This window comes from Etheostoma spectabile, unplaced genomic scaffold (genome assembly GCF_008692095.1).
Source record: "Etheostoma spectabile isolate EspeVRDwgs_2016 unplaced genomic scaffold, UIUC_Espe_1.0 scaffold00008346, whole genome shotgun sequence".
Classification (NCBI taxonomy): Eukaryota; Metazoa; Chordata; class Actinopteri; order Perciformes; family Percidae; genus Etheostoma; species Etheostoma spectabile.
The window spans coordinates 13,159-34,119 of NW_022603586.1; the positions used below are offsets into that span (position 1 = coordinate 13,159).

The window sequence follows — 20,961 nt, forward strand, 5'->3', positions numbered from 1 at the left end:
CTTCATGTCTAGTCTTTCTGACAGGAGGGATGAAACCCTCCAGAGGAACTAAGAACTACACGGAGAGCAGGAAAAACTACAATATTCATCTTAGAAATGTAGTAGAAGTCTAAAGAGTTTGAGTTTAATCCTCAGTCGACAGTAAAACTAAAGTAAAACATCCCAAAACAGTTTCTATAACAGCAGAGATCTATGTGGTCCAGACGCTGATGGAGGTCTTAAAGCAGGGAAACAGAATGAAGGTGGAGTAGAGGATCAGACTGATATGGAGACAGGAGATGGAAGGATTAGGTCAACATATGGTCTCCAACAAAAAGCTAGACCAGAGTCTAATTCTTTATGTCTCCACCAGAGAGCCTGGATAGGACTGTCCGGGACAGCTGGAGGTGGTCCCTGTCAGACCCAGGTTTCTACAAACCCAGGGAGACGGACTTCAGGCGATGGGGGCCAGGACAACCAGATGTTGGACACAGTGGAAAAGTCTGCACAGCAATTAGTCCATCTACTGGTCTCTGGTACGACGACGGTTGTGACGACAACCGTTATCCAGTGTGCTCAGAGGTCAGAGGTGAGAGTAGTACCTGGTGAAGTTTCCCTTCTCTGCTTCTCTGCCTCTTTGTTTTCATTACTCCGGTCTCCGTGGTAACAGTCCCTCCGACCAACAGCAGCTTCCAGCCAGGTGGTGCCGTTCAAAGAGCTTTCCAGCTGACAGAGATAATAAGACGGTATCGGGTCACAGGGGCAGAAGCTCCGGCTGGAGACCCCAAACTTCTCTTTCTCGAGCCACATCAACCAGCTCGACTGGGATCCCGAGGCGTTCCCCGGCCAGGTTGGAGATATAATCTCTCCTGAGGAAACCCATCTCGGCCGCTTGTACCCTGAATCTGTTTCTTTTGGTCATGACTCTGTCTTCAGGACCATGGGTGAGGGTATGAACCAGAACTGACTGGTAGATCAAGAGCTTTCCCTTCTGGCAAGTTCTTTTTTTCACAACGGTGCGATAAATTGAATGTAATACCCCCCCCGCTGCTCCAATTCGCCAACCAATCTCCCGGTCCATCGTTCCTTCACTTGAGAACAAGACCCTAAGGTGTTTAACCCCCTTCACTTGGGGTAAGGACTCATTCCGTAGCTGGAGAAAGCACTCCATCGATTTCCTGCTGAGAACCATGGCCTCAGATTTAGAGGTGCTGATCCTCATCCCAGCCGCTTCACACTCGGCTGAGAACCGATCCAGTGAGTGCTGAAGGTCACAGACCGATGATGTCATCAGGACCACATCATCTGCAAAAAGCAGCAATGAGATCCTGAGCCCCTCAACCCCTCCCCACGTACGCCTCGATACGTCCCATCCTTACTGTCCACAGCTTGGATGATTCCCCGCTTCGGTTTTCCAGAATCACCTTGGTGCCAACCGAAAGTCCTTCTCCATGTCTTCTCCATGTCTTCTCCATTTCTTCTCTAAACTTCTCCCACACCCGCTACGTTGCCTCTGTCACGGCAGAGGCTGCAGCTCTTCGGGCCCGTCGGTACCTTGCAATTGACTCCAGAGTTTTCTGGGATAACATATCCCGGAAGGACTCCTTCCCCAGTCGGACGGCTTCCCTGACTACCGGTGTCCACCAGGGTGTTCGTGGGTTACCGCCCCTTGAGGCACCCAAGACCCTAAGATTACAGCTCGCCACTGCAGCTTCAGCAATGGAAACTTTGAACATTGTCCACTCAGGTTCAATGCCCCCAGCCTCCACAGGGATGCACGAAAAGCTCCGCCGGAGGTGTGAGTTGAAAGTCCGTCGGACAGGGGCCTCCTCCAGACGTTCCTAATTGACCCGCACCACCCGTTTGGGCTTACCAGGTCTGTCCGGAGTTCCCCTTCGACCAACTCACCACCAGATGGTGATCAGTTGACAGCTCCACGTCTCTCGTACACTTATGTAGACCCTAGGGTGCTCTGGTACCTCGTGCACTTATGAGCATCCCTATGTTTGAACATGGTGTTTGTTTTAGACAATCCATGACTAGACCAGAAGTCCAACAAGACACAACCTCTCTGGTTTGGATCAGGGACCCGTTCCTCCCAATCAGCCTCTCCATGTATCTCCATCATTGCCCACATGTGCGTTGAAGTCCCCTAGCAGAACTATGGAGTCCCCTACTGGAGCCCCATACTGGACTCCATTCAAGGTCCACCACTGGAGCCCCATACAGGACTCCATCCCCATTCAGGACTCAATCCCCCATACAGGACTGCATACCAGATCTCCAAGAAGGTCTAATAATCCAAACTCCTTTTTGGTGCATATGCACAAACAACAGACCCCCCCCCCCCCCCCCCCCCCCCCCCCGCAGGCGTAGGGAGGCGACCCTCTCATCCACCGGGTTAAACTGCAACTCAGAGGAAGACATCTTATATTCTAGAGATTGGACTCGTGCATGTTCACGTGCAAACATCTTACGCTCTCATCTACACTTCTCTCTGCTCCATTTTCAGGGTCAGAGGTGAATTTTGTCATCATCCCCAATGGCCTGTCCTGGACTAGAGCCCAGAACTACTGCAGAACCCACCACACAGACCTGGCCAGCGTGAGAAACATGGCAGAGAACCAGAAGATACAGGGGATGCTAAGTGGAGGAGGTGTATTCTGGTTTGGCCTCTTCAGAGACCCCTGGAAGTGGTCTGATGGTAGTAACTCCTCATTCAGCTTCTGGAAGACCGGACAACCTAATAACAACAACCGGAACCAGACCTGCGTGGCTGCAGACTTCAGCCAATCAGGAGCCTGGGAGGACTGGCCATGTGACATGGAGAGAGCGTTCATTTGCTACGGTCCAGGTGAGTGGTACGGTCCAGGTGAGTGGTACGGTCCAGGTGAGTGCTATGGTCCAGGGTCCAGGTGAGTGCTACGGTCCAGGGTCCAGGTGAGTGCTACGGTCCAGGGTCCAGGTGAGTCTTAACCCGGGAGCATCGGTATGTAGTCCTCCATTATTGTTGATAGTCGTAACGCGTTGCTATGACAACGGAGGTGCTTGCAGTGACGTTGTGACGTAGCCCTACTCTGGCTGGTTCTTAGATAATTGCCGAGTGGAACCAGCACCAAACTGGCAACAGCACCAGCCCGGAACCAGCACCTGGTTAGCCTTGGTGGAAAAGACATATCAGAGGTACATGTACACATTGAGACACCACCACCCAGAAGTACATGTACACATTGAGACACCACCACCCAGAAGTACATGTACACACTGAGACACCACCACCCAGAAGTACATGTACACATTGAGACACCACCACCCAGAGGTACATGTACACACTGAGACACCACCACCCAGAGGTACATGTACACACTGAGACACCACCACCCAGAGGTACATGTACACACTGAGACACCAGCACCCAGAGGTACATGTACACACTGAGACACCACCCAGTAGTACATGTCCACACTGAGACAGCACCACCCAGAGGTACATGTACACACTGAGACACCACCCAGTAGTACATGTCCACACTGAGACAGCACCACCCAGAGGTACATGTACACACTGAGACACCACCACCCAGAGGTACATGTACACACTGAGACACCCCCACCCAGAGGTACATGTACACACTGCTAAGTTTGTACCACATACGAGGAATATGCCTCGGTGCCTCGACTAGGGATTTGGGGGTTCAGGACCTTATTAAGGTCAAAATTGCATCTGAGACTTTCCACATCGTTAATGTACACAGAAAACATTGTCATGATATTGCCCTGGAAACATACATTGTATAAATACTACTGGTGAATATATATTTTATTGCACCTGGGCATTATTTCCTTTTTATATTTTTCTGATGAAGGTGTACCAGTGTCCATGGTGATCATCACTGTCATCATCATCACTGTCTTCATCACTGTCTTCATCTCTGGGCTGACGCTGACCATCATCTGCATTCGGAGGAAGTGCAAACCTGATGGTGAGGCAGCAGAAGAACTCTAGAGCCTTAAACATAGAGAGAGAGGTTCCTCTGATGTAGAACAGGAACAATACTGCATCTAGAGCCTTAAACTAAAAGAGAGGTTCCTCTGTTGGAGAACAGGAACAACTCAGCATCTAGAGCCTTAAACTAAAAGAGAGGTTCCTCTGTTGGAGAACAGGAACAACTCAGCATCTAGAGCCTTAAACTAAAAGAGAGGTTCCTCTGATGGAGAACAGGAACAACTCAGCATCTAGAGCCTTAAACTAAAAGAGAGGTTCCTCTAATGGAGAACAGGAACAACTCAGCATCTAGAGCCTTAAACATAGAGAGAGAGGTTCCTCTGATGTAGAACAGGAACAACTCAGCATCTAGAGCCTTAAACTAAAAGAGAGGTTCCTCTGACGGAGAAAAGGAACAACTCAGGATCTAGAGCCTTAAACTAAAAGAGAGGTTCCTCTGATGGAGAACAGGAACAACTCGGCATCTAGAGCCTTAAACTATTATAGCTTGACATCTTCGTGAGTGTCCTGTTAGGGCGTGACTAATGACTGTATCATTCTTATTGGTAGAATATATTGTAAATTCCCATTTTGGAGCTCTCGTTCAACCTGAGCCGAGTCTATCCAGCAGAGACCAGACTCACCGAGGAGAGTATTCAGAGGCTTTAACATGTGATGTCGCAAGCCCAATTTCTTCAATGCAGGCTCTAAGAAGTGAGGAAGGAAGAAAATAGAAAATTGGAAATACAGTTTCATGCAGTTTGCAGGTTAGGGTTCCTACCAGGATCCGTTCTGATTACCAGGGAAACAGTCACTATGGAGTTGGTGTGCTTGGTGTTTTATCATTGGCTGTTTCACTGACTCTCTAACCTCATATGCAGCTATAATTACTCATTATAATAAAACAATATTTTGTATGCTTCACAGGTTTGAACAGCGGAGGAAACTCGGACGGCGTAAACATGGAGGTAACTCTTTGTGTCCTCTCTGTTGACCAACGTGCACCAATCCACAGGATAGTCACCAGCGATGGGATTAATAGGAGATAGACGAGATAATCTGAGAAAAAGAGCCGGATCTCAGGCTGACCCTTTCTGTACTGAACGGGGTCCGCTAGTGTTGCATCAATGTTCTGTCATATTTCATCTGCTTTCTAAAGAGAAAGCAGATGAAATATGACGTGAATTTGGAATATCTGAGTATTTTCTGCCTTCTCTTTCTTCCTATAAAGCAATGTCCAAAACATTAATGTGGCTTCTCACTTTGAGTCGGCGCAGACCAAATGCTTCTGAATCTTAAATAGCAGAAACACTGATTGGTTCCATTTGGTGAGATAGATAGATAGAACTAGGTATCATCTGCATAACAGTGGAAGTCAATAGAGTGTGTCCTAATAATACTGCCTACCCCAAGCATAGAAAAGGAGACAGGGTCCAAGTACAGAGCCTTGTGGAACACCACGGCTTCAGCGAGCATGGAGGATTCATTGTGACCATGAACAAACAGGTCGATCTGACGATTAAAGGTCATAGGCCAGACAGAACGGTGCAGGGGGCTCAGGAAGGTCTGTCAGGGGACTGGAGGTGCTCCTCGGGGTCGGGAATTCAGTTAAGTAAAGAAAACAGGAAATCAAGGCACTCTTCTTCAAAATGACTAAAAAGCCTCCAAGAACTCAGCCTCAGTATCTGGAGTGGACAGCGTTGGATTTAAGATGAGTCGTTATGGATCCAGAGATGAAATAAATAAAGTAGATGTGTATTATGTGTGTTCGTTTCATGGACTAGAACTGGGTTTCATGTGTACTCTGTTTCCTCAGGTCGTCCCGGACCATGACTACGTCAACTTTTCTCCACATTCCACCCACGAGGACTGAACCTACCAGAGCCCGGATGCAGCCAGCAGGGACCAGGACCAGGACCAGGACCACACCTACTCTACGCTCTCACACATACTGCAATAATCTTACAAATAATAATAATGTTACAAATCCAACATGGAGGCTGCCCCACACACCTGCTCATCAGATACACACAAACACATATCTACACACCTGCTCATCAGATACACACTCACACACATCTACACACCTGCTCATCAGATACACACTCACACACATCTACACACCTGATCATCAGATACACACTCACACACATGCCCACTCCGATGGTTCAGGATCGGGGGCAACTCGGGGTTCAGTGTCTTGCCCAAGGACACTTGGACATGGGACTGCAGGGCCGGGGATTGAACCACTAACCTTCCGATTGGCAGGCAACCACTCTACCACTGAGCCACATAAAATGCGGATCCGTCAGTATGCTTGTTGTAATCTTTATTATGATCTTATGATCTATAATATGTAAATATATAATATATTAAGATTGTAATATATATTATAATCTTTACTAGCATAGCTAGTTAGCTGTGAAACCAGACTCCACATAGGACTCCACATAGGACTCCACATAGGACTCCACATAGAACTCCACATAGGACTCCACATAGGAGCCCACATAGGACCCCACATAGGACTCCACATAGGACCCCACATAGGACTCAACATAGGACTCCACATAGGAGCCCACACAGGACTCAACATAGGACTCCACATAGGACCCCACATAGGACCCCACATAGGACTCCACATAGGACTCCACATAGGAGCCCACATAGGACTCAACATAGGACTCCACATAGGACCCCACATAGGACTCAACATAGGAGCCCACACAGGACTCAACATAGGACTCCACATAGGACCCCACATAGGACTCAACATAGGACTCCACATAGGAGCCCACACAGGACTCAACATAGGACTCCACATAGGACCCCACATAGGACCCCACATAGGACTCCACATAGGACTCCACATAGGACTCCACATAGGACTCCACATAGGACCCTGCATAGGACCCCACATAGGACTCCACATAGGACCCCACATAGGACTCCGCATAGGACCCCGCATAGGACCCCACATAGGACTCCACATAGGACTCCACATAGGACTCCACATAGGACCCCACATAGGACTCCGCATAGGACCCCGCATAGGACCCCACATAGGACTCCACATAGGACTCCACACAGGACCCCACAAAGGACTCCACATAGGACTCCACATAGGACCCCACATAGGACCCCACATAGGACCCCACATAGGAGCCCACATAGGACTCAACATAGGACCCCACATAGGACTCCACATAGGACTCCACATAGGACCCCACAAAGGACTCCACATAGGACTCCACATAGGACTCCACATAGGACCCCACATAGGACTCCACATAGGACTCAACATAGGACCCCACATAGGACTCCACATAGGACTCCACATAGGACCCCACAAAGGACTCCACATAGGACTCCACATAGGACTCCACATAACTTCCTGTGCGGTGCGATCTCATTGATGGGTTTTGACGCGTCATACCCCACGAAGAAGAAGTAATTTCAGCATCTTGTTGTAATCTTTCGCCGTTAGCTGAATGTTTTCGGGCGTGTAGTTCGTGGTACTCCTCCATCACCATGACCCAGTAAACAGCCAGGCCGTGATGCCGTGACGACGTACACAGTGCTGCCCCCACCTGTCTCTTCCTGGTCATAACTTATTTCTGGTGTATGATCAAGTTTTTCTCTACATGGAGGTTAATTAAGTCTGTGTGCCGAGGTGCTCCGTGTAAATAAACGTCGTTTTAGCATCGTAAAACTCACTTCCTTCAGAGTCAAGAGAAACCAAATTAAACTATGGAACCCCACCTAGAGGAGAGGACAGGTACATGTGTATGTGTGTATGTAACCTGATTCTTTTTTGATTAATAAAAAAACTGCCTTCCGGGGAATTTCTCCAAAGTTGCTCAGGTCTGATGAGACGTTTCTGAGGCCTTCCCTGCCAGCAGGTACTTTATTTAATTTCAGTCTCCTGTCTTCTGTCTGAGATCTGGAAACATGTAGTGTGTGTAGCGAACCAAAGGGGGAATTCTTTAGAATTATCCCTAACATATACAGTGCCTTGTGAAAGTATTGGTCCTCCTTGAACTTTTCAACCTTTTGACACATTTCAGCTTTAAACATAAAGATAGAACATTTTTTTTTTGTGAAGAATCACCAACAAGTGGGACACAATTGTGAAGTGGAACGAAATCTATTGGATATTTTAAACTGTTTTAGACAATAAAAAACTGAAAGTGGTGCGTGCTAAATGATTGGCCCCCTTGCGTTAAGACTTTGTAGACCCCCTTCTGCTGGATTCCAGCTGCAGGTCTCTTGGGGGACGTCTCTATCAGTTTAACATCCAGAGACTAAGTTCTTGCCCATTCTTCCTTCAAAACAGCTGGAGCTCAGTGAGGTTGGATGGAGAGCGTTGGTGAACAGCAGGTTTCAGTTCTTTCCACAGATTCTGGACTGGATTCAGGTCTGGACTTTGACTTGGCCGTTCTAACACCTGGATCCGTTTATTTGGGAACCGTTCCTTTGGAGATGTTGCTGTATGTTTGGGATCATGGTCTTGTTGGAAGATAAGTCTCCGTCCCAGTTTCAGGTCTTTTGCAGACTCCAACAGGTTTTCATCCAGGATGGTCCTGTATTTGGCTGCATCCATCTTCCCTCAATCTGGACCATCTTCCCTGTCCCTGCTGAAGAAAAGCAGGCCCAGACCATGATGCTGCACCACCATGTTGGACAGTGGGGACGGTGTGTTGAGGGTGATGAGCTGTGTTGCTTTTACGCCAAACATATCGTTTTGCATTGTGGTTTCCTCTGACCAGAGACCTTCTTCCACATGTTTGGTGGGTCTCCCAGGTGGCTTGTGGTAAACTTTAGACAAGACCTTTTCTGGAGATCTTTGAGAAATGGCTTTCTTCTTGCCCCTCTTCCATGAAGGCCAGATTTGTGCAGTGTCCGACTGATTGTTGTCCTATGGACAGACTGTCCCACCTCAGCTGGAGTTCTCTGCAGTTCCTCCAGAGGGATCATGGGCCTCTTGGCTGCATCTCTGATCATCTTCTCCTTGTCTGAGCTGAAAGTTTACAGGGACCAGGTCTTGGTAGATTTGCAGTGGTCTGATACTCCTTCCATTTCTAAATGATCGCTTGCACAGTGCTCCTTGGGATGTTTAAAGCTTGGGAAATCTTTTTGGATCCCAATCCGGCTTTAAACTTCTCCAGACCAGTATTAGGGACCTGCCTGGTGTGTTCCTTGGTCTTCATGATGCTCTCTGGGCTTTCAACAGAACCCTGAGACCATCACAGAGCAGGTGCATTTATACAGAGACCTGATCCCACACAGGTGGATTCTATTGATCCCCATCAGTCATTTAGGACCACATGGGATCATTCAGAGATCCTCGCTGAACTTCTGGACTCAGTTTGCTGCTCTGAAAGTAAAGGGGCCGATCATTTAGCACGCACCACTTTCAGTTTCTTATTTGCTAAAAAAGTTTAAAACATCCAATAGATCTCGTTCCACTTCACATTGTGTCCCACTTGTTGGTGATTCTTCACAAAAAAATAAAATGTTCTATCTTTATGTTTGAAGCCTGAAATGTGTCAAAAGGTTGATAAGTTTAAGGAGGACCATACATATATATATATATATATATATACACAAACATATATATATATTTGTATATATGTTTGTATATATATATATATATGTTTGTGTATATGTATATATATATAAACATACATATATACATATATATACCCAAATGTGAGATTATTACTATGGACAATAATGCGATTAATAGGGATTAACTATTTGAACTGATTGACAGGCCGAGATATTTATAATATTTAAAGAAATGTTTCTGTTGTGATTAGTTTTGAAGTTTGGTTTTGCAAGAAGAGTCTGAGGTTTTGTGAGTGTAGCTTGAAAATTGGGTTTTGTGTTCACAGTTTAGAGAAAAGAAGAGCAGCTTTCAAGAAATGTGTCTTATCAATCGAGAACAACTGTAAGGGTTTAAAAAGGGGGGGAGAGGGAGGGAGAGAGACAGGAAGCTGCTAGGTGCAACAGGATAAATTGACATGAGACCAAATCTACTTCTGTTTCTCAGAAACCTTTCAGAGACGGTTTTTTTATCGAGGGATATTTTGTCTGTGCTCACCATTGTGCAGCACGGGAGCATCACAATAAAAACGTGTTGGCAAGTTGTGTCTGAACAGGTGAAAAGTGCTTTTGGTTTGGCCAAAGAGTGATTGATTCCATCAGTGGGTTCAGGCAACTGAGTTTAGGGTTTTAGCGATTGAGAAAAATAATTTGTAATTTGCACTGAACGTTGACTGGCATCACCTTCAGATGTTCCTCGGTAACATTTAAACAAGGGTTTCCTGTGACCGTTGAGCAACACCCAACGAATTCGTGCCCATGACAAAAGTCAAACCCAGTTAAAGCACAGCTGTCTGATTCCACTTGTGGCTGATGATGTACTGTCCTGCACGGTAAGCCAGTTCAGAGAGACCTGGTTTGTGAGGACAAAGGATAGAAATGTGAGAGGAAGAGTTCGTGTGAGAAGAGGTCGAGGTGGTCAGCGAAGACAAAGAAGAGTAATATCTGATGAAATCAGAGCTACTGAGATTGACCATGGTACTTGTCCATGGCATGAGCATGAGGGAGGACATATCCAGTTAGGAAAAGAAGTATTTAACATCCTGCTATTTAACAAGTTCTCCCACTTAGAGACCATGGAGGGTCTGATGTCCTCGTAGGTGCATGTCCACTGTGAGAGACATGTCCACTGTGAGAGACATGTCCACTGTGAGAGACATAATCTAAAAAAGAAAATCCAGAAATCACAACGTAGGATTTATTAACTATTTATTTGTATGATACAGCTGTAAATAAGTATTTGAACACCTGTCTATCAGCTAGAATTCTGTCCCTCAAAGACCTGTTAGTCTGTCTTCATAATGTCCCTCAAAGACCTGTTAGTCTGTCTTCATAATGTCCTTCAAAGATCTGTTAGTCTGTCTTCACCAAGCTGCTTGGACATGTCCCCGTAGTCCTGTCCAGCCTTGTGGAGGGGGACAGTTTAGTCTCTAGTGTCTTTGGACAGCTCTCTGGTCTTGGCCATGTTAGTAGTTGGATTCTTACTGATTGGATGGGGGGGGACAGGTGTCTTTATGCAGCTAACGTCCTCAAACAGGTGCATCTAATTTAGGATAAGAAATGGAGTGGGGGGGGGACATTATGAAGACAGACTAACAGGTCTTTGAGAGACATTATGAAGACAGACTAACAGGTCTTTGAATGACAGAATGCTAGCTGATAGACAGTGTCAAATACTTATTTACAGCTGTATCATACAAATAAATAGGTAATAAATTCTACATTGTTATTTCTGGATGTTTTTTTTAGATTATGTCTCTCACGGTGGACATGTCTCTCCCAGTGGACATGTCTCTCCCAGTGGACATGTCTCTCCCAGTGGACATGCACCTACGAGGACATCAGACCCTCCATGGTTTCTAAGTGGAGAACTTGTTAAATAGCAGCGTGTTAAATACTTCTTTTCCTTACTGTATATACGCATATATGTATGTGTGTAAATGTGTGTGTAAGTGGCAAGATTTTTGCATAATGCATAAGATTTTGTTGTTTTGCAACATGCGTTTAGCCTTTAGTGAACAATAAACATCCAGCTTCATGTGCTGAGCATTGTGTTTTATTTTTCTACGTAGTGTTCTGAGCACAGACTGAACAGTTTTGAGGTGAAAGTTGGGTTTTGCAAGAAGAGTCTGAGGTTTTGTGACTGTAGCTTGAAAATTGGGTTTTGTGTTCACAGTTTAGAGAAAAGAAGAGCAGCTTTCAAGAAATGTGTCTTAGCAATCGAGAACAACTGTAAGGTTCTAAAAACACATCAACTATTTTTATTGAACTTTTTAAAAGTGAGAGAGAGAGAAAAAAAGAGACATAGAGACAGACAGAGACAGACAGAGAGAGACAGAGACAGACAGAGACAGACAGAGACAGACAGAGAGAGACAGAGACAGAGTGATGGAGAGCGTGAGAGACAGGAAGCTGCTAGGTGGCACAGGATATATATTGACATGAGACCAAATCTACTTCTGTTTCTCAGAAACCTTTCAGAGACGGGTTTGTCTCGAGGGGAATTTTGTGCTTGTGGGCACGAATGCGTGGGTGTTGCTCAACGGTTACAGGAAACCCTGATTTAAACATCACTGAGGAACTTCTGGAGGCAGAGGCGGACGTACCATTAGGCAAAGGTAGGCAATCGCCTTGGGCCCCGAGCTACCGAGGGCCCCGTAAAACACCTCATAAACTTATGGTTACGACTTGTTGTCTTACTTTTCACCAATGAATTATATCTCTAAACATTGATACGCTAAAGTGCTATCCGATTGTTTAATTCATGATGAGAAACTCCCCCCCAGTCCCCGCTACATTGGACTATTCCATTATCCTGCTGTAAACAAACAGCTCAGCAGGCCGTTAGCCGGAGGCTACAGACGGGTCGGCGGGCCGTTAGCCGGAGGCTACGGACGGCTCAACGGGCCGTTAGCCGGAGGCTACAGACGGGTCGGCGGGCCGTTAGCCGGAGGCTACAGACGGGTCAGAGGGCCGTTAGCCGGAGGCTACAGACGGGCCAGAGGGCCGTTAGCCGGAGGCTACGGACGGCTCGGCCTGCCGTTAGCCGGAGACTACAGACGGTTCAGAGGGCCGTTAGCCGGAGGCTACGGACGGCTCGACGGGCCGTTAGCCGGAGGCTACGGACGGCTCGGCCTGCCGTTAGCCGGAGACTACAGACGGTTCAGAGGGCCGTTAGCCGGAGACTACAGACGGTTCAGAGGGCCGTTAGCCGGAGGCTACGGACGGCTCAGAGGGCCGTTAGCCGGAGGCTACGGACGGCTCAGAGGGCCGTTAGCCGGAGACTACAGACGGGTCAGAGGGCTGTTAGCCGGAGACTACAGACGGGTCAGAGGGCCGTTAGATGGAGGCTACAGAAGGCTCGGCGGGCCGTTAGCCGGAGGCTACAGACGGGTCGGGGGCCGTTAGCAGGAGGCTACAGACGGGTCGGCGGGCCGTTAGCCGGAGGCTACGGACGGCTCGGCGGGCCGTTAGCAGGAGGCTACGGACGGCTCGGCGGGCCGTTAGCCGGAGGCTACGGACGGCTCGGCGGGCCGTTAGCCGGAGGCTACGGACGGGTCGGCGGGCCGTTAGCCGGAGGCTACGGACGGCTCGGCGGGCCGTTAGCCGGAGGCTACAGACGGGTCGGCGGGCCTTTAGCAGGAGGCCACGGACGGGTCGGCGGGCCGTTAGCCGGAGGCTACGGACGGGTCGGCGGGCCGTTAGCAGGAGGCTACGGACGGGTCGGCGGGCCGTTAGCCGGAGGCTACGGACGGTTGGAAAAGGAAGGGGAGCTACCGAAGTGGTTCTGGAAAAAGGAAGAAGCAGGAAGAAAGCAGAACGTTTTTAGCAAAACTTCCAAAGGTAACAACCTTTTCACGACGGCTACTGACAACACGAACATCAACGTTACTAAAGAGCAGCAAGAAGCCCAGAGTGTAGAAGTCACCCTGATCAATGTGTTATGATGAAGACGATCCAGCACTCTGGCCAATCAGCTGTCAGACAGAGAGCGCTGCTCAGTAGTGCCACAACAAGTCAGGGACAGAGTTTTTCTAAGAAATCAAGAGGGCGCAGATTTACGAGCAGTAACTATTACAGCTCTGGAAAAATGAAGAGACCACTGCATTATGATCAGTTTTTCTGGTTTTACTATTTATGGCCATGTGTTTGATTACAATAAACATGTTTGTTTTATTCTACAAATGTTTTGACAACATTTCTTCTAAATTCTAAATAAAATTGTTGTTATTCAGATTATTTATTTTAAGAAAATGACAACTCGTTAAAATAAAAAAGATGCATTGTTTTCAGACCTCAAAAAACGCTAAGAAAACAAGTTCACATTCATTCTTGAACAACACAATACTAATATTTTAACTTAGGAAGATTTCAGAAATCAATACTTGGTGGAATAACCTTGATTTGTAATTCCAGCGTCCATGCGTCTGGGCATGCTCTCCACCAGTCATCTCATTGCTGTTGGGAGATGTTATTCCACTCCTGGCACTAACACTCAAGCAGCTCAGCTTTGTTGGATGGCTTGTGACCATCCATCTTCCTCTTCATCAAATTCCAGAGGTTTTCAATGGGGTTCAGGTCCGGAGATTTGGCTGGCCATGACAGGGTCTTGATCTGGTGGTCCTCCATCCACACCTTGATGGACCTGGCTGTGTGGCATGGAGCGTTGTCCTGCTGGAGAAACCAATCCTCAGAGTTGGGGAACATTGTCAGAGCAGAGGGAATCAGGTTTTCTTCCAGGAGAACCTTGTTCAATGCTTGATTCATTCGTCCAAACAAAGACCAATCTGCCCAACTCCAGCCTTACTGAAGCACCCCCAGATCATCACTGATCCTCCACCAAATTTAAAAATGGGGGCCAGACACTGTGGCTTGTAGGCCTCTCCAGGTCTCCGTCTAACCATTAGACGACCAGGTGTTGGGCAAAGCTGAAAATCTGACTCATCAGAGAAGATGACCTTACTCCAGTCCTCTAGGGTCCAATCCTTATGGTCTTTTACAAACTTAAAACTTGCTTACAAAGTACATGTAAGCAAGTACTAATATGGAGTAATTTAGGAGTAGTAATATGTAGTAATAAAGTAGTACTTATATGTGTTAAGGAACAGAGTCTGAGGTTTCCTGTTTCCTGTCAGTATAAGTAGAGGAACCAGGCAGCAGCTCTCAGCACAACTTTGGAGCAAAGATGAAGATTTTCAACTCAGCTTCCACAATCGCGCGTGTCAGCACCTTTGTCTCGGTCATCGTGATTTTCATCTACCATGTTGTGCTTGACAGGGATTTCAAGTGTAATTGTGATGGTTACGGTGATCACTGTGTTTGGTACCCGCTTATACCATCTATCATTTTACTTGTACTACAACTCTGGACGATCAAGACATGCAGATGTAAATATAGTTTTACTTCTATTGAACCATCTAGGTGTAAATGTTACGTTGGTAAACAGGCTGTGAAGGCAGTTGCAGTCGGTCTGCTGTGGTTCGTCTCTGTATTATATGATGGACACTGGGCTGCTTGCTGTTGGAGCAATGGTACCATCGCTTGCATCAACCCCAGAGATGAGACCCTCCGTAAGCTCTATACCATCTCACAGGTGAGTGTTTCTCGTTTGGTTCACATCACGTCGGCCTGGTTCTCTGTGTAGTTTCATCAGTGTATCATCTGTACGATGGATATTCATCCTGGACCATACAAGGATTAGGCTACTAATCATTTGCACATATTAACAGTTGTACTCTTTGTCTTAAAAGTAAGCAGAATATAATGTTACTCTAGAAATTTACCATGAAGATCTATTTTCTACTACCCTAGAATATGATGCATAATCGTTTCTCCTTCTCTCTCATGGACTAAAATATAAATTTCCTATATCTAAAAAGTCATATTAACTTCCACTGCTCGCTTTTAATGCAAAGTGTAAAATTATTATTTTTTGCCAATGACTCAATGAATGGTTTAAGTTAAGAGCAGTAGTTCATAAATGTATATTTGTAGATATCATTCAGTCATGCCGCCGTTATCTCTCACGTATTTTCTCACGTTTTTTATTATTATATTAGGTTCCGTCTTTATTTATTATTTTCTTTGCTCCCTCATATGGACATTGAAAGAGACACTGAAGAAATTGGACTATAGGGCTGCCAACTCTCACGCATTGGCCGTGAGACACACGCATTTGACTGGTTTCACACGCTCATACGCCACCCACCCCCCCCGATTTCTCAAGCTGAAGTGTCAACCCGGTCCGTCAAATTTCTGAAAGATGAGTTTATCTATAGATCTATATCTATATCTATGACCTGTTGAGCCACCTATGAACGACTAGTTGTGCTTTCAGAGACTGTGGGGGGTTCAAGCGCGTTCCCTGTCTGTGGAAGTTTTGAATTGTCGCAAACCGAGAACATATTTTTCCCCGAGCCATCCCAGATGCGTTTCCCCGGCTCCAGACCCGTCCGTGGCTTTGTGTCCTCTCTCTCTGTAACGATGGAGGTGAGCAGCGCGGCTGGTAGCGTAGCAGCTTCAGTTCATCTTAGTTGACTCGCTCTGTGGGGGGGCAGTGACACGTTGCATCTGTGTAGACCTCCGATGAAGAGCAGCGTACTCCTCTAAACTCTGTCAGAGACCAGAGACCCAAATGGCCCCTGGTCGGTCTCAGTGAGATCCACCATATCAGCGGAGCAATGACATGCACAGCAGACTATACTATACTATATACTATAGTATATACTATATATACTATAGTATATATACTATATATAGTATATATACTATATATAGTACTATATATATATAGACTATATACAGCATATAGTTTTTGTGCAATTTGGTTAAAAGAAAATTTAATTTAATAATATAATAAGATAATATAAAAGTAATATAGTAATAAAGTAATAATTGTTCTCAGAGACTTTAAGTCGCTTAAGTGTGAAATTATTTAAAAATATTTTTTATGTATTTCTTTAATATATATATATCTATATAATATAAATATTTAATATTATTTATTTAACTAACACATAAATATGATGCAGGTATGTTACATTTAACTTCACAAACAAATTGACACAAGACTATTAAAAGGCAAAAGGCAGACATCAACTTACACATAACAACATACCAGGTTTTGACGAAAGAAAGAAAAGCCTCTCCAAAGATATGCTGCTCTATACACGCTAAAAGTAGTGATTATTTACATGGAGTCAGGTGGAGATATGCTGCTCTATACACGCTAAAAGTAGTGATTATTTATATGGAGTCTGGTGGAGATATGCTGCTCTATACACGCTAAAAGTAGTGATTATTTACATGGAGTCTGGTGGAGATATGCTGCTCTATACACGCTAAAAGTAGTGATTATTTACATGGAGTCAGGTGGAGATATGCTGCTCTATACACGCTAAAAGTAGTGATTATTTATATGGAGTCTGGTGGAGATATGCTGCTCTATACACGCTAAAAGTAGTGATTATTTACATGGAGTCTGGTGGAGATATGCTGCTCTATACACGCTAAAAGTAGTGATTATTTATATGGAGTCTGGTGGAGATATGCTGCTCTATACACGCTAAAAGTAGTGATTATTTACATGGAGTCTGGTGGAGATATGCTGCTCTATACACGCTAAAAGTAGTGATTATTTACATGGAGTCTGGTGGAGATATGCTGCTCTATACACGCTAAAAGTAGTGATTATTTACATGGAGTCTGGTGGAGATATGCTGCTCTATACACGCTAAAAGTAGTGATTATTTACATGGAGTCTGGTGGAGATATGCTGCTCTATACACGCTAAAAGTAGTGATTATTTACATGGAGTCTGGTGGAGATATGCTGCTCTATACACGCTAAAAGTAGTGATTATTTACATGCAGTCTGGTGGAGATATGCTGCTCTATACACGCTAAAAGTAGTGATTATTTACATGGAGTCTGGTGGAGATATGCTGCTCTATACACGCTAAAAGTAGTGATTATTTACATGGAGTCTGGTGGAGATATGCTGCTCTATACAAACTAAAAGTAGTGATTATTTACATGGAGTCTGGTGGAGATATGCTGCTCTATACATGCTAAAAGTAGTGATTATTTACATGGAGTCTGGTGGAGATATGCTGCTCTATACACGCTAAAAGTAGTGATTATTTACATGGAGTCTGGTGGAGATATGCTGCTCTATACACGCTAAAAGTAGTGATTATTTACATGGAGTCTGGTGGAGATATGCTGCTCTATACACGCTAAAAGTAGTGATTATTTACATGGAGTCTGGTGGAGATATGCTGCTCTATACACGCTAAAAGTAGTGATTATTTACATGGAGTCAGGTGGAGATATGCTGCTCTATACACGCTAAAAGTAGTGATTATTTACATGGAGTCTGGTGGAGATATGCTGCTCTATACACGCTAAAAGTAGTGATTATTTACATGGAGTCTGGTGAGATATGCTGCTCTATACACGCTAAAAGTAGTGATTATTTACATGCAGTCTGGTGGAGATATGCTGCTCTATACACGCTAAAAGTAGTGATTATTTACATGGAGTCTGGTGGAGATATGCTGCTCTATACACGCTAAAAGTAGTGATTATTTATATGGAGTCTGGTGGAGATATGCTGCTCTATACACGCTAAAAGTAGTGATTATTTACATGGAGTCTGGTGGAGATATGCTGCTCTATACACGCTAAAAGTAGTGATTATTTACATGGAGTCTGGTGGAGATATGCTGCTCTATACACGCTAAAAGTAGTGATTATTTACATGGAGTCTGGTGGAGATATGCTGCTCTATACACGCTAAAAGTAGTGATTATTTACATGCAGTCTGGTGGAGATATGCTGCTCTATACACGCTAAAAGTAGTGATTATTTACATGGAGTCTGGTGGAGATATGCTGCTCTATACACGCTAAAAGTAGTGATTATTTACATGGAGTCTGGTGGAGATATGCTGCTCTATACAAACTAAAAGTAGTGATTATTTACATGGAGTCTGGTGGAGATATGCTGCTCTATACATGCTAAAAGTAGTGATTATTTACATGGAGTCTGGTGGAGATATGCTGCTCTATACACGCTAAAAGTAGTGATTATTTACATGGAGTCTGGTGGAGATATGCTGCTCTATACACGCTAAAAGTAGTGATTATTTACATGGAGTCTGGTGGAGATATGCTGCTCTATACACGCTAAAAGTAGTGATTATTTACATGGAGTCTGGTGGAGATATGCTGCTCTATACACGCTAAAAGTAGTGATTATTTACATGGAGTCAGGTGGAGATATGCTGCTCTATACACGCTAAAAGTAGTGATTATTTACATGGAGTCTGGTGGAGATATGCTGCTCTATACACGCTAAAAGTAGTGATTATTTACATGGAGTCTGGTGGAGATATGCTGCTCTATACACGCTAAAAGTAGTGATTATTTACATGGAGTCTGGTGGAGATATGCTGCTCTATACACGCTAAAAGTAGTGATTATTTACATGGAGTCTGGTGGAGATATGCTGCTCTATACACGCTAAAAGTAGTGATTATTTACATGGAGTCTGGTGGAGATATGCTGCTCTATACAAACTAAAAGTAGTGATTATTTACATGGAGTCTGGTGGAGATATGCTGCTCTATACATGCTAAAAGTAGTGATTATTTACATGGAGTCTGGTGGAGATATGCTGCTCTATACACGCTAAAAGTAGTGATTATTTACATGGAGTCTGGTGGAGATATGCTGCTCTATACATGCTAAAAGTAGTGATTATTTACATGGAGTCTGGTGGAGATATGCTGCTCTATACACGCTAAAAGTAGTGATTATTTACATGGAGTCTGGTGGAGATATGCTGCTCTATACACGCTAAAAGTAGTGATTATTTACATGGAGTCTGGTGGAGATATGCTGCTCTATACACGCTAAAAGTAGTGATTATTTACATGGAGTCTGGTGGAGATATGCTGCTCTATACACGCTAAAAGTAGTGATTATTTACATGGAGTCTGGTGGAGATATGCTGCTCTATACAAACTAAAAGTATGATATTTACATGGAGTCTGGTGGAGATATGCTGCTCTATACATGCTAAAAGTAGTGATTATTTACATGGAGTCTGGTGGAGATATGCTGCTCTATACACGCTAAAAGTAGTGATTATTTACATGGAGTCTGGTGGAGATATGCTGCTCTATACACGCTAAAAGTAGTGATTATTTACATGGAGTCTGGTGGAGATATGCTGCTCTATACACGCTAAAAGTAGTGATTATTTACATGGAGTCTGGTGGAGATATGCTGCTCTATACACGCTAAAAGTAGTGATTATTTACATGGAGTCTGGTGGAGATATGCTGCTCTATACACGCTAAAAGTAGTGATTATTTACATGGAGTCTGGTGGAGATATGCTGCTCTATACACGCTAAAAGTAGTGATTATTTACATGGAGTCTGGTGGAGATATGCTGCTCTATACACGCTAAAAGTAGTGATTATTTACATGGAGTCTGGTGGGTTTGGTGATGGTGATTTCTGTTTCATGTTAAACTAAAAGGATCTTCCTCTTTAACTAAAAGGTCTATCTCTGTAGGGATCCATCCCATAATATTGTTGTTTTACAGCTGTTGACCGCTGCGTTCTCTCTCAGTACTGGACCAATGTATATATTCTTGTTCCCATCAGTCACATACACAAAAAATGGAGATATAGGGTCCTGGTTGAAAAACACAGCAGCTACCCTTTAAGGTGATAATGTTAAACTATTAACTTGTGAACATTTGTATCCAGAGAGAACATGTGTAATATGTAGATAAGGATATGTCTCATTTAAAGAGACGACCACAGCACCAGTGTCCCAGTTTGATTATGTAGATTATACGTGGATTCAGGATCAGCATCCAGATCAGGATGAGTCTAACTGTTCATTAGGTCTGTGAGACGGTCTGTTGTCTCTCTAACTGTTCATTAGGTCTGTGAGACGGTCTGTTGTCTCTCTAACTGTTCATTAGGTCTGAGACGGTCTGTTTGTCTCTCTAACTGTTCATTAGGTCTGAGACGGTCTGTTGTCTCTAACAGTTCATTAGGTCTGAGACGGTCTGTTGTCTCTAACAGTTCATTAGGTCTGTGAGACGGTCTGTTGTCTCTAACAGTTCATTAGGTCTGTGAGACGGTCTGTTGTCTCTAACTGTTCATTAGGTCTGAGACGGTCTGTTGTCTCTAACAGTTCATTAGGTCTGAGACGGTCTGTTGTCTCTAACAGTTCATTAGGTCTGTGAGACGGTCTGTTGTCTCTAACTGTTCATTAGGTCTGAGACGGTCTGTTGTCTCTAACTGTTCATTAGGTCTGTGAGAAGGTCTGCTGTCTCTCTAACTGTTCATTAGGTCTGTGAGACGGTCT

At 44.8% G+C, this 20,961-nt stretch overlaps 1 protein-coding gene across 2 annotated transcripts; it reads left to right on the forward strand.

Moving 5' to 3' along the window:
• The first annotated feature begins 253 nt into the window (after positions 1–253).
• LOC116678845 (lithostathine) lies at positions 254–6,379 on the forward strand. Of its 2 annotated transcripts, XM_032508573.1 has the most exons (5): positions 254–568; positions 2,492–2,833; positions 3,845–3,961; positions 4,891–4,931; positions 5,780–6,379. In XM_032508573.1, exons 1-5 carry the CDS (start codon positions 340–342, stop codon positions 5,834–5,836), a joined length of 786 nt encoding a protein of 261 aa, XP_032364464.1. In that variant the 5' UTR covers positions 254–339; the 3' UTR covers positions 5,837–6,379. The 2 variants fall into 2 exon arrangements, with proteins under 2 accessions (XP_032364464.1, XP_032364463.1); XM_032508572.1 differs by lacking the exon at positions 5,780–6,379 and having other exon boundaries at positions 4,891–5,129.
• Positions 6,380–20,961: the final 14,582 nt, after the last annotated feature.

Bases quoted from the DNA above. Each gene is read 5' to 3' on its own strand.
- LOC116678845 (XM_032508572.1), top strand. From the start codon at position 340: ATGTCTCCACCAGAGAGCCTGGATAGGACTGTCCGGGACAGCTGGAGG. The intron at 2,834-3,844 runs GTGAGTGGTACG...TTTCTGATGAAG, and splicing joins GTTCATTTGCTACGGTCCAG to GTGTACCAGTGTCCATGGTG. The intron at 3,962-4,890 runs GTGAGGCAGCAG...TATGCTTCACAG, and splicing joins GAGGAAGTGCAAACCTGATG to GTTTGAACAGCGGAGGAAAC.